The 18,683-nt window shown below is 40.4% G+C and overlaps 1 protein-coding gene and 1 pseudogene across 2 annotated transcripts in view; one reads left to right on the top strand and one right to left on the bottom strand.

The window, feature by feature from the left end:
- CLEC4A (C-type lectin domain family 4, member A) overlaps positions 1–14,390 on the bottom strand; it is a 42,517-nt gene extending 28,127 nt beyond the window's left edge. Inside the window, exons 1-3 of one of the 2 annotated variants that reach the window (XM_006875465.1) lie at positions 14,309–14,390; positions 7,798–7,914; positions 4,061–4,159 (exon numbers count right to left, since the gene is read on the bottom strand). In XM_006875465.1, the coding sequence (XP_006875527.1) occupies positions 4,061–4,159; positions 7,798–7,914; positions 14,309–14,390 (298 nt within the window). The remainder of the gene's footprint in view (positions 1–4,060; positions 4,160–7,797; positions 7,915–14,308) is intronic. The other variant, XM_006875466.1, reaches the window with a different exon arrangement.
- Positions 10,495–11,176, top strand: LOC102819481 (annotated as a pseudogene).
- Positions 14,391–18,683: the final 4,293 nt, after the last annotated feature.

The raw sequence follows: 18,683 nt of genomic DNA, 5'->3' as shown, positions 1-18,683 counted from the left end.
CGTGTAGACACATTTCAGCCCAGATTACAGTCATTCACTGGCTAGTGTGTAGACACATTTCATCTCAGATTACAGTCATTCACTGGCTAGCATGTAGGCACATTTTAGCTCAGATTACAGGGATAACAACATACAAGAAAGGGCAGGACTTCACAAGAAGAAAGAGGCTGTCAGAAGATAGGTGAAAACACAAGGAGGTATGTATGGGCTAAAGCGAATAGAAGTAAACAGTGATATATACACAATCTTGGAACAACAGTGCTCTGTGCATAGATATATTGATTGAGACATAGGCTGAATGGGTAAGGGAAAAATACTGGGATATATGTATATTTATATATCACCAAAATATGTATTTGAGAGAGAATATTTTGTACATGAGTATTTACCTTTCATGCAAACACAACTAGGAATGTGGTGAAGCTTACAGCAGGCAAAATGATGAAACCGTACTAAATATTATCAAACATATTAGAGCAATGAGTTTATGGACCTGGGGTCTCAGGACCATAGTCCTAGGGGGCACCATGGTCAATTGGCACAACATAGTCCACAATGACAATGTTCTACTTACGTCCTGCATGGGTGAGTAGTGTCTGAGATCTTGAAAGCTCATGAAAGGCCATCTAAGGTACAGCTATTGGTCTCTCCATGTGCAGAAGAAAGAAGAGTGATAAGAACTCAAGAAGCTTGGAATCAATCCATCCAATGGACTAATGGAACATGTGGACTTCAGTCTCCACAACTATGAGACTAGAAGAACTATACAGTGCCCGGCTCTGAAAGGGATTACATTATAGGGTCCCAGACAGAGTCGGAGAAAACGTGGAACAAACCTCAAAATTTATATAGTAATAATTAAAACATAGACTGGCTTTACTGGTCAGAAAGAGACTGGAGGAACTTGAGATTATGACCCTCAAACACTTCAGGTCTGGAAAGGAACTCACCCTCATGGCCCAATTTTCAGCCAAGCTATAGATTCATGGGGTGCGGGAACTACAATGATAGCATGGTATGCTCACCATGTAATGATCAATCATTCAAAATCAAAAGGGCAACATTTTCCTAAAGACACAGTTGAGAAGGGATAGGAAGGTTTATGGAATGCAAATAGGAACGACAGGGAGGAAGCAGGATAATTGTCGTAGTGTTGAGGAGATTGTAAACATGGAGATGAAACAGTGTAAAGCTGATGATCTTGTCTGTAAACCTTCACTCAATTCACAATAAAAAGTTTTTCAAAATGAATGTAGAAATCACAGTGTTTTCCTGAACTACTACTCAAGCAGTCATTATTTAATGAACAAAAACGTCTCCCATTTCCCAAAACTCTCAGCTGTCTATTGAAAAATGTTTGAAATTCCTTTAGGAATAATGATATCCCAGTCCCCAAATGGAAAGTAAGTTAAAATATGAGGTAATAATTGCTTGAAATCCATTGTAACTGCACCAAAAGTATATTTTTCTGCTCTTTTCGTACATAAAGTTTTACCTATTAAAATTAATTCACATCTGTAATAAAATCATCTTTATTATGAAATAAAACTAAATGATACAAACTAAAAGTTTCATCCTATTTCCAACATCTTAAATTCTAGTTTCTCAAGGTAAAACCCTACAAAAACCATTTTATATATTTTTCCAGAAATGTTCTATGCAAATTCAATACACTGTTTTAAAACACAAACAGATCAAATTCTATGCAACATTGAAGAATAACAATGAATCTGTGAAACACCTCATAACATGGATGACCATGGAGGACATTATGTTGAATGAAATTAGTGAATCACAAAAGGACTAATACTGTGTAAGACCACTTATAAACATTCAGGAACAGATTTTCATGCTAAAAGAAACATTTTTTGATGGGTGGGAAGGAAACGAGAGTAATTCACTGGCTAAAGGGTAGACATGTTAACTCCAGAGACAGGGATGGCAATATATAGAAGAAAAGGGAGATTGACAAGGCTTAAAGGTAATATATATATATTACTGGTAAATATATATATAAATACTGGTAAATACACAAACCTAGAACAACAGATTTCTATGGGCAGATACACCAACAGATACACAGTCTGAATGGGTAAGGATGTGGTTGTATTCCTATAAATATATAAGGATTTGAAAGAGGATATTTATACATGGGTATTTATCTTTGTGACAAATACACCTATGGATAGGGTGGAGCATACAGAGGAAAAAATGATACAAATATGTTGTTTTTGAGGAAAAAATGATGAAAACTTGTTGTTGTTGTTGTTAAGTACCATGTAGTCAGTTCTGATTCATAGTGACCCTGCACAGGGTTTCCAAAAATGTAAATCTTTACGGGAGCATAAAACCTCATCTTTCTCCTATGGAACAGCTGGTAGTTTCAAACTGCCAACTTTGAGGTTAGCAGCCCGATTCATAACCACTACTCTACCAGAGCTCCTTGAAAACTTCTTAGATATTATTCAACATCTTAAGGCAATGAGTTGGTGGCCCTGGGGGCTCAGGACCATAGTCTTTTGGCATAACACTGTCGCTGGAGAAGGATATCATGTTTGGTAAGGGGGAGAGTCAGAGAAAAAGAGGAAGACCCCAACGAGATGGATTGGCCACGTGGCAGCATCGATGGACTCAAGCGTGGCAATAGTAGTGAGGTTGGCCCAGGATCAGGCAGTGTTTCATTCTGCTGTGCATAAGGTCGCTATGGGTCGGTACTGACTTGATGGCACCTAACAACAACAAAAAGTACAAAAAGAGGAGTCCTGGTATAGTACCTTAGGATAAGCAGTCGACGTCAAGGTCATTTTGAACCGCAAGGTCAGCAGTTCAAACTCACCAGCTGCTCCTCAGAAATCCTATACAGGGTCGCTATGAGTCTGAACCAACTTGACGGCACTTAACAAGTCCACAAAGACAATGTTCTTTCTACAGCTACTTTAGTGAATAGTGACTAGGATCTTAAAAACTCATGAGCAGTCATCTAAGGTACAACGATTAATCTCTCCATGTGAGGAAGTAAGAAGATAAAAATTGATAATTTTTTTTTAAACATTGGAAGATGTTTGGAATCAACTAGACCACTGGATCAGTGGAACATGTGAACATCAGTCACCACAACTCCAAGACCAGAAGAATTAGATGGTGTCCATCTACCGCTATCAACTGCTCTGCAAGGGATCACATTAGATGGTACTGGATAGAGTGGGAGACAATATGGAATGAAACTCAAAATTATAAAAAAGACCAACCTTACAGGTCAGAAAGAGACTAGAGGAACCTGAGCCTGGCTCTCAGTCACCCTTCATGGCCCAATTTCCAGCCAAGCAGTAGATAGGTACACAGGGAGGACAACAACCCAAGTATGGTATGCTCACCATGGTCAGTCATTCAAGATCATAAGGACAAAGTTGAAAAGGGATGGGAAGGAGGGTGGAAGGGAAGCAAGAAACACAGGAAGGAAGTGGGAAAACCATTGTTACATGAAGTGAATTGCATCATTGAGTTTAAGTATAAGATTTGCTGAATGTAAAACTGATGATCTTTTCTCTAAACCGCCACACAATTCACAATAAAGATTTTTTATAAAGAAATTAATAATTCAGTGGGAAAAATAATTTTATAGGAAATTATCTATATCAAACAAATTAAATAAGTATTGTAACAGAAATGACAAGAAATGTCCCAAAAGAAATTAATGGAATAAAATAAAATTTTTAATATTTAAAAAAAAAACACAAATCAGATATTTAATGAAAAAGTATGTTTTAACCAATGTGTGAGAAAAAGAGCAAGTGTGCATAGAAATTTCAGAAGGAAGTACAGGCTAAAGAAATTTTAAAAAAGGTAATCTTTTTTTCACAATAAGCCTCTGGTTTTTTTGCACAAATTAAAGTTGTACATCTATGAATTTTAGGTCCTATATATTTTTACATTTGTTACTTAAAATTATCATGCGATTCAACTTCTTAGGGTCAGCTGCCTGGAAATCTTGATGGAAATATGATTTGAGAACCTTGTATAATATAGATAATAAATAAATTATAGGCACGTTCATTTTTACCTTCCACAGTCAAATTCCTTTTCTCACATGTCAGCTTTTCATGAAATATTTTTGCATTAGTTTTTTCTTTAGGAATCTGAGAATATCTCTGAAAGAAAACTGGAAAAGAGAATAAAGACTATTCACTTTCCTGGTAGTAGTATGCTTTTGATATAGATTCTTACTTTCTTGTATTCTGTATAGCAACACAATCTACAAAGGTCCTGTTACTTGAGTAGAGGGTTCCTGGTTGTAGAAAAAAATTCCCATCACTCCACCATTCACATAATCCTAACTACTAATTTTGAAACCATAGACTCTTCCAGGAACAGCTGAATGATCAGTAACTGAAAGAGCACATGACAGTTCTATCAGAATGAATCCGATTCTATTCCAATCAAAAGTACATAATCCAAGTAAGAGCTAAACCTGATGGGGGAGAGAAGACGAGGGGGATGGCAAGTAGCCAAGCATACTTGTATATTTATTGAGGATTGTTGCTGTCAAGTACCGTTGAGTTGAATCCGACCCATAGTGACCCTGTATAGGGTTTCTAAGGAACAGCTGGTGAGCTTGAACCGCCGACCTTGCAGTTCAAATGGCTTTGCAGTCTGGCGCATTAACCCACAGCGCCACACCAGGACTCTGAGGAATTCTAGGTTTGCTTGGAAAGTGGGGACTCAGAAAAAGACAAAGCAGTGTTGATCAGGAGAACATTATCCTCTTCCTCTTTCCCTTACTTGCTTCATTTTAACAAGCTTTGACTCCTCACATGTAAACATGTTTAAGTTTCTCCAATTAAAAACTACTTTCCACTCTAGAAACTGACTTTTCACTCTTGCATCCCTCCTTACTTTCCTTTTACTCCTTGACCCACCACATTCTGACTTTGGCTTCCACCATTACTTCCAAAGGATTTTTGGTGATCTCTTAGAGAATAAACCCAAAGCCCGTTTACTGGTCTTCTTCCTATTCGACCTCCCTGAGTACTGGATCCCAGTTCTCTCTCCCTGTAACTACTGGGTCACTACTCTTCCCTATCTTTGCTTTCTCTCTCTTGCTGTTGGTTCTGAAACTGTTTTTAAAATTCTCCTTCCTGCATTCACCTCTTTAGATGCAGCATTCCCCAGAGTTCCATTTATATCCCTCTTCTCATACTAAATCCTCTCCAAGTCATAGCATATATTTGTGTGGCTTCAACAGCTACTTATATGTAAATGATTTCCAAAGCTCAGGTCTCTCTCCTGAAATGCAGAGGAATGTGTCTTGCACTAGACATGATCATTTGCAGTCCCCAAAGTCACTTTAAACTCGAGCTGCCCAAAACTTAAATCACTGTCTTCCAGCCCAAACCAGCTAGCTTCTCATCCTATACTGTCTACCCCTTTAAATGACTCCTTGATTTCTGAGTTTACCCAGCAGAAACTTAAATTCATACTTTACTTCACTAAGTCCCTTATTCTCCAAATCTATTCATCAAACCTCTACCTCCTCTTCCTTATTTTGCTTCACTGTCAACGCTCCTTAAATAAAACTCTCACTCTTTCTCAATTGGATTAATGAATTCACTTTATAATTGCTCTCATTGCCTCTGATTTTGTGTACATACTCATGTTCTATAAAAAGCATATTTCTATAAGTCATGTTTGATTACTTCCCTGTTTAAAATTCTACAGTGGCTTTACCTGAGTACAACACATTGCATAAATACCATAATTCTCCATCCTTGCCTCTAGCGACATCACTTTTCAATGTGACTTTGCAACTTCTTCCATTAAGAAATGGGGTTTCTTTCTTCACCAATTGGATCTGAGCTTGCTTTGTGACTTCTTTTAGCCAATAGAATAGGTCAGAAGTCAGAAGTAACAATGTGCCAATTCCAAGTCTAAACTTCAAAGGGTGTTGTTTAATTCTACTATGATTCGTGAGAACCTGAAAGTTGCCATATGAAGAAGACCAAGCTAGCCTGATGAATAACTGCCAGTTGTTCCAGTCAACATTTAACCAATCTTCAGAAGCTGAGTTTCCAGATGACTGGCATCTGACTGCATATTCATGAGTGAGCTCAGTCAGGACCAGAAGAGCGTCACAGGTGAGCCCAGCAGCCCTAACTGACAACCTACAGAATCATGAATTAAATAGCAAGTTGTTGTTTTAATCCACCAAGATTTAGACTGGGTTATTAAGCACCAAAAGATAATTAATATAATAACCTTCAGGAAAAAAATAATCCAGATGCCTTATAATTGTTATCGTTGTTGTGAAGTGCCATAGAGTCAGTTCTGACCCATAACAACCCTGTATAGGGTTTCTAAGAAGCAGCTGGTGAGCTTGAACTGCCGACCTTGCAGTTCAAATGGTTTTGCAGTCTGGCGCATTAACCCACAGCACCACATCAGGACTCCAGATGCCTTATAATGGTACACAACAAATTCATCATCTGAGCCATGTTTATTTCTCCCATTTTAAACTTTATCTCTCACAGTTATTCATTGCCATATGTTCTTTCCATACTTACTTATATTCCCAAAATGTTGCTATGCTCTTTCATACCTCTATATACACATAACTCTTTTCATAGCATGCTTTTCACTCCCTCCTTAACTGAGCCCAGATGTCAACCCCTTTAGGAAGAGTATCCTAGTCTTCTGTACTTAATTCCAGTAAATACCATGTAATGTTATAACCACTGGTTCATTTGACTACCTCGACCACCTTTCTCTGCAGTTCTTACAACCAAGGACTGGGACTCTGGCTGACCTCCCTGGCTGGCACGGTGCCGGACATACAGTAGCTGTCCATCACTGCTTACTGAATGATCAAATGCATATATAATATCTACTCAAGTATATACTGGCTTTTATATCTCTCAAAAATTGTATAACCTCTTATAGTCAAAGATATGCAGAAATTCACTTATTTGCTGAGTTGGCTTTGAGCAGGACAAAAGTAAATAGGTTGAAAATGCAATGGGGAACTCTCCCGGGTATGTTTCTTCTTGTCCATCTACTCATCCCAAAATATAAGTTTTAAGTAATCAAATTGGGTTGGATTTAAGTATGCTACTAATGAAATATTCACTGTCATGCAATCTATGGACAGACACTATGTCTAATGTAGAAATAGTACCCAAAGATTTTACTCTGCAACACACACATGTCCCTGCATATGCTCTTCAATATCTTTAATAGAATGGGTCCCACTATTCTTTAAGAAAAGTAACAAAATTCAAATGAAGAGTAAATTCCCAATAAAACCAAGCCAACTTCCTTGCCAACTAATCAATTACAATTCATAGTGAGCCTGTAGGACAAAGTAGTATTGCTCCATAGGTTTTACAAGTTGCAATTTTTATGAAAGTTGGCTGCCACATCTTTTTTCCTACAGAGAGACTGATGGTTTCAAACAACCTTTCAGTTAGCAGCAAAGTGCTTTAACCACTGTACCACCAGGGGTCCTTAAAACTCCCTATTGTTGTTGTTGTTACGTGCTGTCGGGTCAATTCCAACTCATAGCAACCCTGAAGAGGGTGTGTGAAGAGCAGCTGGTGAACTTGAACCACCAACCTTCATTCAAGCTGACCTTGGGGTCTAGCTCATTAACACACAGCACCATACCAGGACTCCCACTAAGTATGTCTTCCCCAGAAGAAACTTTTCTAGACTTTTGATGAACCCATTGTTAAATGTCAGTACCTAATACACCCCCTCTCTTTGTGGAAGATACACATTCCTTATTGATTTAGATGGTATACTTACTGATAAAAGCAGTAAAGAATGAAATTGCCAATAGCAGCAGAAGTATCAGCAATGAGACAAGAAGCTGCTTGGTAAAACCAGAGTTACTTTTCTGAGGACTTGTCTTCTCTTTGGGAGCTGAAGGAGAAACTGAATTGGGTTAGTCAGTAATGAATTCTGCCCTTGCTTCTTCTTCTTGGATTACATTTGGAACGAGAATAGGAATACAAAAAGGAATGGGTAGGAAATAATGTTCCTTGTAGAAACCTTAGAAAATACATAAAACCCAAATTCTTATCATGGAGAGGTAACTAGTGCTAACATGTTGCTACCTATCTGTCTTAGGCTGGGTTCTCTTTATATGTTGTTGTTGTTGTTAGGTTCCATCAAGTCAGTACCAACTCATTGTGGTCCTATGCACAACAAAATGAAACACTGCCAGGCCCTGCACTATCCTCACAATTGTTGCCATGCTTGAGCCCACTGCCGCTGCCACTTTGCCAGTCCATCTTGCTGGGGGTCTTCCTCTTTTTTGCTGATCCTCCATTTTACGAAACATGATGTCCTTCTCCAGGGACTGGTCTCTCCTAATAATTTGTCTGAAGTATGAGAGACGAAAAGTCTGGTCATCTTGGCTTCTAAGGAGCATTCTGGCTATACTTTTTCCATCACAAATTTGTTTGTTCTTTTGGTGGCCCATGGTACTTTTAATATTCTCTTCCATCTATTTATATTTCCATGTACATATGAAGATAAATTTATAACCAAAAAAAAAAAAAAAAAATGGCTCACACAATTATAGAGATGGGCAAGTCCCAAGTCCATGGGTCAAATGTCTGGCTGGAGACTTCTAACTCACGTCAGAACCAAGTTCAGAAGATCAGATGACAGGAAGACAATTTGGGCAGGTAAAATGGCTGCTGACAACTCCCAGTATCAGCAGGCAATAGAACAGACTACTGGTTCAAGTCCAAAGAACCAGAAGTTGGATGACAAGCTACATGCAGGATCCAGACCCAGCAGAAAGCCACAAGTTTGCCTGAGTGTCCAATATATTGGAAGCAGGCCTCAACACCAAGGAAATTTCCTTTCAATTAATTGACTGCTCATAACAGATCTCATCATAGAGGTGACTGTATTATATTAGATCTCATTATGGGGATAACTACATCTCAACACTGAGGCAAAACACTGAGAATTCCAGCCTAGTCAAGTTGACACAAATCTTAACTATCATATTCTCCTTCGAACTATTTTAAATATATAAATATATATATATACACATGTACACTGTACATTTTCCCACATGATATGACAGACCACAAATTTTGATTTTAAACATATATATATATATATATATATATTTGTTGTTGTTGTTGTTGTTATGTGCCATGGAGTCACTTCCGACTCATAGCGACCCTGTACAGGGTTTCTGAGGCTGGTAAATCTTTACAGGAGCAGAAAGCCTCATCTTTCTACCGCGGAGCAGCTGGTAGTTTCGAACTGCTGACCTTGCAGTTCTCAGGCTGATTCGTAACCACTACACCACCAGAGCTCATATATATATATATGATATCCTTTTACACTATTAATATCATAAACATTTTCATACCACCATATTTTTTCTTTAACAATATTATGGTCATATTATTTTATTATACAAGGGTAAGTAAAAAAGTATTGCTACTAGAATTTCAACTCATACACGTATGGGTTTATTCCAAATAAAATGTGTTTAAACATGTCTCGGTGATCAGTGAATAGCTGCAGACAAGTTCTCTCAGTAATAAACTTGTCTTCATCTCATTGTTATTGTTGTTATTGTTAAGTGCCTCAAGTCAATTCTGACTCATAGCAGTACTGTATAGGGTTTCCAAGGCTTTAAATCTTTGCAGAAACAGAAAACCTCATCTTTCTCCCATGGTGCAGTTGATGGGCTCAAACTGCCAACCTTGTGGCTTGTAGTTGAGTGCTTATCCTATGAAGCCACCACGGTCCCTTTAATTTTATTGTTGTTAAGTGCCAACCAGTTAGTTCTGACTCATGGTGACGCTATATAGGTTTTCCAAGGAGCAGCTGGTGAGTTTGACCACTGACTTGTGGTTCAAACCGACCTTTCAGTCCTTTATCCCACAGCACCACACCAGAACTCCTTAGGCTCATTGTTGCTGTTGTTAAGTGTCATTGAGTCAATTCTGACCCACAGCAACCCTGTATAGGATTTCCAAGGAGTGGCTGGTGAGCTTGAACTGCTGACCTTGTGTATCAAACCCACTTTCCAGTCCAGTGCATTAACCCACAGCATTTTGTGGCACAGAAAGAAAATTATTCTGAGGTCAAGGCTAATATCAAATTCTTAACAAAACTCAAGTGGATACCTTCCCAAATTATTGAAGCTTTGCAACTATTTTACAGAATGCAGCCCCATGTAAAATTACAGTTTTAACGAAGGTCAGGAAAACCTCAAAGATGAATTCAAAGCAGAGAGGTCACCTCAAAAGATTATGGCGGGCATTCCAGCGCCGAGCGAGCGGAGAGGCGGTGGGTGAGGCTAGGGGGTCCGCAAGCGGAGAGGGGGAACAGCCCGGTTTCCCCTAGACACCCCTCCCTCAGGAGCGAGCCCCACCCCTCTGCTGGCCGGGCCTACCCTGCGAACTATCCCCTGCGGCTCGAGCCCCGGGGTGGCTCTGGGCGCCCCCCAGCAGACCCCCACCCAGCATGGGTAACCAGAGCTCTAAGGCTCCCCTGGGCGATGTGAACACTCAGGAGGCAACAGGTGCTTCCCTCACCAAGGCCAACTGACAGGGGGAGTCGGGTGTGGGAGGAGAGCCTGAGGTGGGTTGGGGGCCCTTTGTACTAAGCTGGAGGCTGGGATAAGAGGCCGGCAGGAGAACGGCCACATGAAGAGCAATGGAGACTTATCCTCCAAGGGGGAAGGGGAGTCGCCCCCTGTGAAAAGAACAGATGAGGCAGCTGGGGCCACCGGCGATGCCATCGAGCCAGCACCCCCTTTCAAAGCAGTGAGGCCAAGGGGGAGGCTCCTGCTTAGGAGACCCCCAAGAAGAAGAAGAAATTCTCTTTCAAGAAGCCTTTCAAATTGAGCGGCCTGTCCTTCAAGAGAAATCGGAAGGAGGGTGGAGGTGATTCCTCTGCCTCCTCACCCACAGAGGAAGAGCAGGAGCAGGGGGAGATTGGTGCCTGCAGCGATGAGGGCACTGCCTAGGAAGGGAAGAAGGCTGCCACCCCGGAGAGCCAGGAGCCCCAGGCCAAGGGGGCAGAGGCCAGTGCTGCTTCCTAGGGAGGAGACGCCGACGAAGAGGCAGGGCCCTAGGCTGCAGCGCTGTCCACTCCTTCGGGGCCAGAGAGTGGCCCTACAGCTGCCTGAGAGCAGAATGAGTAGCTGGGTGGGGTCAGGTGGGTGATCTCTAAGCTGCAAAAACTGTGCTGTCCTTGTGAGGTCACTGCTTGGACCTGGTGCCCTGGCTGCCTTCCTGTGCCCAGAAAGGAAGGGGCTGTTGCCCCCTCCCAGACATATCCCCTCTCCCTCCTGTGGATTTTCCCATCATCCATCTGGTCTTCCTCTTGAGGCCAGTTGAAGGTGGTCCCTTAAAATTTCCCAATTTAGGTTAGAGTGATGTGAAATGTTCCTGTCCCTTCCTCCTTCCTCATCCCCACAGAAAGCAATTACTGGTTTTCATTCCCAGTTCTTTTTTTCAAGTAGGTTTTGTTTACCCTGCTCCCCAAATCCCTGAGCCAGAAGTGGGGGGTGGTACTCCCCAAACCCCCAGTATCCCACCTTCCTCCTGTTGAGTTTTTAGTCTCTTATGCTGTGCCTAGTAGCCCATAGGCTGGGGAGGACACTGCCTCTGTCTAGGTTTTTATAAATGTTTTACTCAAGTTAAAACCTCCAGCTTGTGAATCAACTGTGTCTCTTTTATGACTTGATAAGCAAGTATTAGGCTTTGGGGGTGGGAGAGGTCTGTAATGTGAAACAACTTCTTTTGCATCCCCCCCCCCCACTTTTGTTGTAAATAACTTTTAATGGCCAAATCCCAGATTTGTTTTTGTTTCTTTTCTTTTCTAACTGCTAAAGCCATTTTCTTCCACCTGGTTTTACTGTAACATTTGGAAAAAGAATAAATGTTGTCCCTTTAAAAAAAAAAAAAAAAAAAAGATTACGGAAAATATTTTGGGGGGATTCCAAAGAGGTAATCTTGATAGATTTCCTCAAAGGACACAGGATAATCATGGGACTTACCAGTTTTAAGAAAATAGAAAACAGCATTGGTGAGGAAAAGGCCAAGAAATTTGGGTAGAGAATTTTTTTCCCATTGTGACAGTGCACCTGCTTGTTCTTTGAAGATAGCAAGGTCTGCCCTAGGAAAATATCATTGGGAAACCTTACCTCATTAACCTTATCTACAACCCTGATCTTGTCCCTAAAGTCTCTAAAGACTTCTTTTTGTTCCCCAAACTCAAAGAACATTGAAAAGGAACAAGATTTGAAACTCTTGGGGATGCCAAAACTGTTTTGATGTGATATAAATCAAAAAGCACAGAATTCTTCAGAGAAGGGTTAGAAAGGTGGAAACACCACCTTCAGAAGTTTAAAGACCTAGACAGAGGAGATGTTAAGAAACAATAGCTTCACTTAAAATAGGGGGGCTATAAAATCACTTAGTGACTGGCTTACAAGTTTTCAAGAGGTAGTTTAGTTTCAGAGCATGGAGAGGAAGGTAGAACCCTCCACTGAATAGTTTTCATCTTGTCTAGATGGGTCTGGTGAAAGGAGATGGCGATAAGATTCCACTCAACCCAAGGACCCTAAGTAATGATATAGCAGATAAATCTTTATAATCATCCCTGATTTCCTTAGAATAAGGTTTATTAATTTTAGTTCCCATTTCACAATTAAGAATCACTTTCTGAAAGTTATATAGTCAAGTGGGAGATGGAAGCCTCAGTATTGTATAATATGATCTCATACTTAGAAAATAAATACATACATATAAATATTTATAGATATTTACATCTGGAAGATGTAATATACTAAAATGTAAATTATGGTTACTTCTAGATGGTAGAATTTAGTATAATTTAAATTTTGGTGTATCTCTACTTGATAATGTTTTCTATAATTAACATTATTCTTTTATAATAAAAGCAATAACATAAAGTTTTTAAAGGGGTAAGTTTCCCTTCATGTTTGTCCATATTTCCAGAGTTGCTTTCAAAAGTCTGGCAATTCTGACCCTTCCATATCATTTCTTGCAGTCTGCATACATTCTTAAAATCTTTTTTGGTCTGTAAGATACTACATGTGCCACCCAAATTACTTTTCATCAACTCCCAATTCTAATCGAATCTGTAACGGATTTTCTGATTTCAGAAAAGCTTCATTGTAGATTAAGCCACTTCAGGCCAGTATTCAACACTCTCCACCCAAAGCACAGTAATATATCAATAACCTCTGTGTCTAAGCCAGACATGATTTCATGAGCTGGACCTGATTATTTAATTCTAGCCTGAGTGTTGGAAGATGCAACTTCTCAGAATCATTAGCATTTTCATTCATATAGGACAGTACTTGATGGCTCACACCTCAGTTTTCTCATAGTCACCAGTTGGTATGGTCCTTAGATATCAAGTTGGCTCTGAATCATAGTGATCCCATGTACAACGGAAATAAAATACTGCCTGATCCTGCATCATTTTCACAACTGTTGCTATGTTTGAGCCCATTGTTGCTACCACTGTGTCAATCCATCTTGTTGAGGGTCTTTCTATTTTTCACTGACCTTCATTTTTATCAAGCACTGATGTCCTTCCTCAGGGACTACTCCTTTCTGACAACAGATCCAAATTACAAGGATGAGAACTCCCCCTCGTTGCTTCCAAGGAGCAATCCAGCATACTTCTTCCAAAACAGACTTGTTTGTTCTTTTGGAAGTCCATGGTATATTCAATATTCCTCACCAACAACGTAATGCAAATGTATCAGTTCTTCTCCAGTCTTCCTTACTCATTGTCCAGTTTTCACATGCATATTAGGTGACTGAAAATTACTCTGGGTTAGGTACACCTTAGTTCTCAAAGTGACATCTTTGCTCTTTAACACTTTAAAGAGGTCTTTTGCAGTGACATTCATCATCACAAAAGTTAAGACTAAAGCTGGGGTCATAATAGACTTTTTCCCTTATCACGTACAGCCCTTTAATGCCTATCGACAAGCAACTCAATGTTATAGAAATCCTGAGTGTTTCTAGTCCTGTTCACTCATAGACTCAGCAGCTAACATCACTTCTATCTTGTTTTATAGATGAGTTGTTATTGTTGTTAATTGCCGTCAAATCGATTCCGACCCATAGTATCCCTGTATAGAGTTTCCAAGGAGCAGCTGGTGAGCTTAAACCGCCAATCTTGCAGTCAAACGACTTTGCAGTCTGCTGCATTAACCCACAGCGCCACACCAATACCTTCCCTTTACTCTTTATCTCATCACCAGCTCTGACCACCAGAAAATGTTTCTTACCTGCAGGAGGATCTGAGTTGGCATCCGATGAGTTGGATTGATTTTGAAACCTCACTTCAGCATAAGTGATCTCCGAAGTCATATTGAGAAGAGACTTTCTGCTTTCTACAAGGAAATTCATCTCAAATCTTCCGTAAAATACCTTTAAAATAAGAACTAAATAAGTGATACTTCCTATCACAGCAGAGGTCACAAATAGGCAAGTAATCTGAGAAGTATCACATTAAAACTAAAAACCGCAATGTTAGGTCACTTCATTCACAGAAAGAGGCCCCAACCATACAGTGAGCACAGCTATCTTTAAACATACATTAGCAAATATAATCTAGTGGGACTCAAAAGATGGGGAAATAAATAGGAAGGAAAGGAAAAGAGGAACTAAGTAGTTAGATTATCTTTGTTGAAAACTGTGTTCTCCAAATTTACCGGAAAGAATGAAATTTAAATAATTATGTGTACATATGGGTACATTAGGCTTAGAACAACTCACTGGTGGTACAGTGCTTGAGTGCTCAGCTGCTAACCCCAAGGTTGGTAGGTCAAGTCCACCCAGCTATTCCAAGGGAAAAAAAGTTCTGGTGATCTGCTTCCATAAAGATTACAGGCTAGGAACTGCTATGGGGTTCAAGCCAGATTCAGAAAAGGCCATGGAACAAGGGAAATCACTGCTGATGTCTGATGGATCTTAGCTGACAGCAGAGAATATCAGAAAGATGTTTACCTGTAAAGAAAACAAAAATCCTTACCACTGGACCAATAAACAACATTCTTATCAATGGAGAAAAGATTGAAGTTGTGAAGGACTTCATTCTTCTTGGATCAACTATCAACACTCACAGAAGCAGCAGTCAAGAAATCAAACAATGTGCTGCATTAGGCAAATTTGCTGCACAAGACCTTTTTAAACTGTTGAAGAGCAAAGATGTCGGCTTGAGGACTAAGGTGCACCTGACCCAAACCATGTTATTTTCAATAACCTCATATGCATGTGTAAGCTGCATGTGAATAAGGAAGTGAATAAGGGAGACCATAGAAGAATTGATGCCTTTGAGTTATGGTGTTGGAGGAGAATATTGAAAGTGCCATGGACTGCCAAAAGAACCAATAGATTCATTTTGGAAGAAGTGCAGCCAGAGTGCTCCTTGGAGGCCAAGATGGCCAAGCTTCATCTCTCATACTTCGGACATATTGTCAGGAGGGACCAGTCACTGGAGAAGGCTATTATGTTTGGTAAGGTGGAGAGTCAGAGAAAAAGAGGAAGACCCCAATTAGATGTATTGGCCAAGTGGCAGCATTGATGGACTCAAGCATGGCAACAGTAGTGAGGTTGGCCCAGGATTGGGCAGTGTTTTGTTCTGCTGTGCATAAGGTCGCTATGAGTTGGTACCGACTTGATGGCACCTAACAACAATAGGCTTTCTATGGAGTCTCGGTGTAGTACTGTGGCTTAATGCACTAGACTGCAAAGTTGGAGGTTCAAGCTCACCAGCCGCTCCTAAGAAATCCTATACAGGGTTACTATGAGTCTGAATTGATTCAATAGCACTTAATAACAACAACACAGGCTCCCTTTGAGTTGGAATCAATCAATGGCACAGAACAGGTAAGAGTAAGAAAATTCACCACCTCAGTATCACCCAATGTCTTTCCCCAAGCCTGACTCGTATTGTCTGAATTAGTATCCCTGAGCAGAAGGGATTCACCAAGAAGATCAATGAGTTCTTTTAAAAAGATGTTTTTCCCAAGTCTGGCAGAAAACTCTTGGATAGCGGACACGGCGGCAGGGAAACTGGATACAGAATGGAAGCAGACAATGGCAAGTTGAAAATCCATAATCTCCTTCCAACAGTCATACCTATTGAGCCTTGCAAAACTTTGTGTATATGAGAGAGAAAGAAAGATGTGATATTTGCTGCCACAAGCTTAGATATAAAGATATAACAAACTTACCAATAGCATCCCTGTAAAATCTCTTATAGTACAAATGCAGCATTTGAAACTCAGTAAGAGAAATATTTAGTGGGACATGAACTTTCAAGTATTTAGCAGGAATGCTTACCAAAAGCTTGTGAGCTTGTGGACCAGTTGGGGACCTGCTTGGCAAGCAGTGAGAGGAGATCTGGGGACTCTTGGGCCCAGAGTTAGTGGCGTGGCCACGGAGGACTCGAGTGGAGAGTGGAGCTACCAGCTGATGGGAAGAAAGGGCATGGGCACAAGAACACCCACACTTGCAGATAATACCCACGTGACCTGGACCAGATGACTAGATGATCAGAGCTCAACCAGGAGAAGGAAAGAAGAGGAAAAAAAAGAGTGAGCTGATACAATCTGATGAACTTGACCTATACCTACAAATGCAGTGACTCAAAAGAAGGAACAAATCCTTACAGCAAGAAATATTCCCACCCCCTACACACACAGAGTGGGCAGAGATGGGCAACTTGAACATTGGATACCCAAATGGGGAGGGGGGGACTACAAAGGCAAGAAGTGACTGGCTTACAAGCTTTCAAGAGGGAACCTAGAGCTAGGGGGCATGGAGGAAGGCAGAATCTCCAGTGAGTACTATCCAATCTGTCTAGGCGGAGCTGATGAAATGAAATACAGATGGGTAACTTGTGATACTGTAGTGAATAATGGTTATCAGGATTGATTATAAGGGTTGGAAGTCCAAAGGTAGATGTTTTATAGCAAGGAAGGGAGCGATTATTTCTCCAGTCTAGGAATGGAGGTCTCTAAGACCATCAACGGAGAAGAGCCGAGAGCGGGACCCTACCCAGAGAACCAGAGATCCCTGAGATGGAGACAGAGATGATGACGTGGAGTGATGAAGCGGCCAGGGACTTTGGATCCAGAGAGGGAGAAGGACTGTGGGCCGAAGACTGGCAGGGGAGAGGGAAAGGTAGGGGGCGGGTTTCTAGGATATACCCTTTGGTCGACTGATGATGCATGAATGGGATTGGAACCATGGCAATGAAATGATATACGATGGAATGAATATAAAACTAAAGTTCTCACATGTAAACTATCATATAATTCACAATAAAACATTTAAAAAAAAAGCTTGTGAGCTAGAGCAAAAGGAGGCTTGCAGTCATAACTAAGTGGATGAAATACGTAATGGTTCACTGTCAAGTTGGTTCTGACTCATGCAACCCTGTATAGGTTTCTGAGGTTCATAGCACCTAGTAGGTTGAAACTGCCAACTTTGTGGTTCTCAGTCCAGTGCTGATCCTACAGCACCACAGCAGGAGTTCACTCCAGGAGGAAGTAAACTCCAGGAGGAATAAACTATTTATTCCCCTTTTCTTTACATGGCTTATGCTTTCAAACTGGAGGTGTTTCAAACTTGCTTGAAAATTGAATTTTGTAATGTGGCTTTCATTTTGTAGTAGGCTTTCAGAGTCTAACCCCAGTGGAGAGAGAATATAAGCTACTTTTATAAGAAACATGCTGCCACAATACCTAACAATCTTTTTACATTAACCTTATTAAATTCAGTGTATATGATCCCTTCTCAAATAGTCATATAAGAGGAGTTGTTTCTAAAAGAGGCTTTTAAACTAATCCTTCAGGCATTCAAAAAATCTTTATATAAGAAGTCCACTTCTTTAAGAAATACAAACATTTTTTTCCCTTTAAAAAAAAAAAACCTCATTTTAAAGCCAAAATAGATTACAATTTGCTGAAATACCCTTTTCAACAGCCCAGTGCTTATTTCAGATACATGGAGTTCTATTTTTCACATGCCTTCAGATATCAAATGTCCTGAAACAGTTGTCGTTGTTGTTGTTTTTCATTAACGCTGTCTCCAGGTTTCCCCAATGACACCCATGCCGACCCCAGGCCACAGACGCTAGGAGCCCAGAACTGGCAGTGAGTGCTAGTGAACTGCTGTCGGTCCATTTTGACTCATAGAAACCCTGTATAGAGTTAAATGACAAGATGATACCCTTATTTAGGGACCAGATTAAGCTTTAAGTCTCCAGGGGGAAAGAAACCTGATACTAATTATCCAATATTGTTATTGCTGTTGTTAAGTGCCGTCAAGTCGGTTCCAACCCATAGCGACCCTGTACAGGGTTTCCGAGGGTGTAAATCCTTACAGGAGTAGAAAGCCTCAACTTTCTCCCGCGGAGCGGCTGGTAGTTTCAAACCGCTGACCTTAAGGTTCGCAGCCCAATTCGTATCCAATATACACAGTCCTATATTGGAAGTTGTCAAAAATGAAATGGAACGCATCAACATCAATATCTTAGGCATTAATGAGCTGAAATGGACTAGTATTGGCCATTTTGAATCTGAAAACCACATGGTTTACTATGCAAGGAATGAAAAATTGAAAAGGAATGGTGTTGCATTCATTATCAAAAAG

The sequence above is a fragment of the Chrysochloris asiatica genome, unplaced genomic scaffold, assembly GCF_000296735.1.
Source record: "Chrysochloris asiatica unplaced genomic scaffold, ChrAsi1.0 scaffold00328, whole genome shotgun sequence".
NCBI lineage: Eukaryota > Metazoa > Chordata > Mammalia > Afrosoricida > Chrysochloridae > Chrysochloris > Chrysochloris asiatica.
This window is presented reverse-complemented; position numbering and strand designations above follow the sequence as displayed.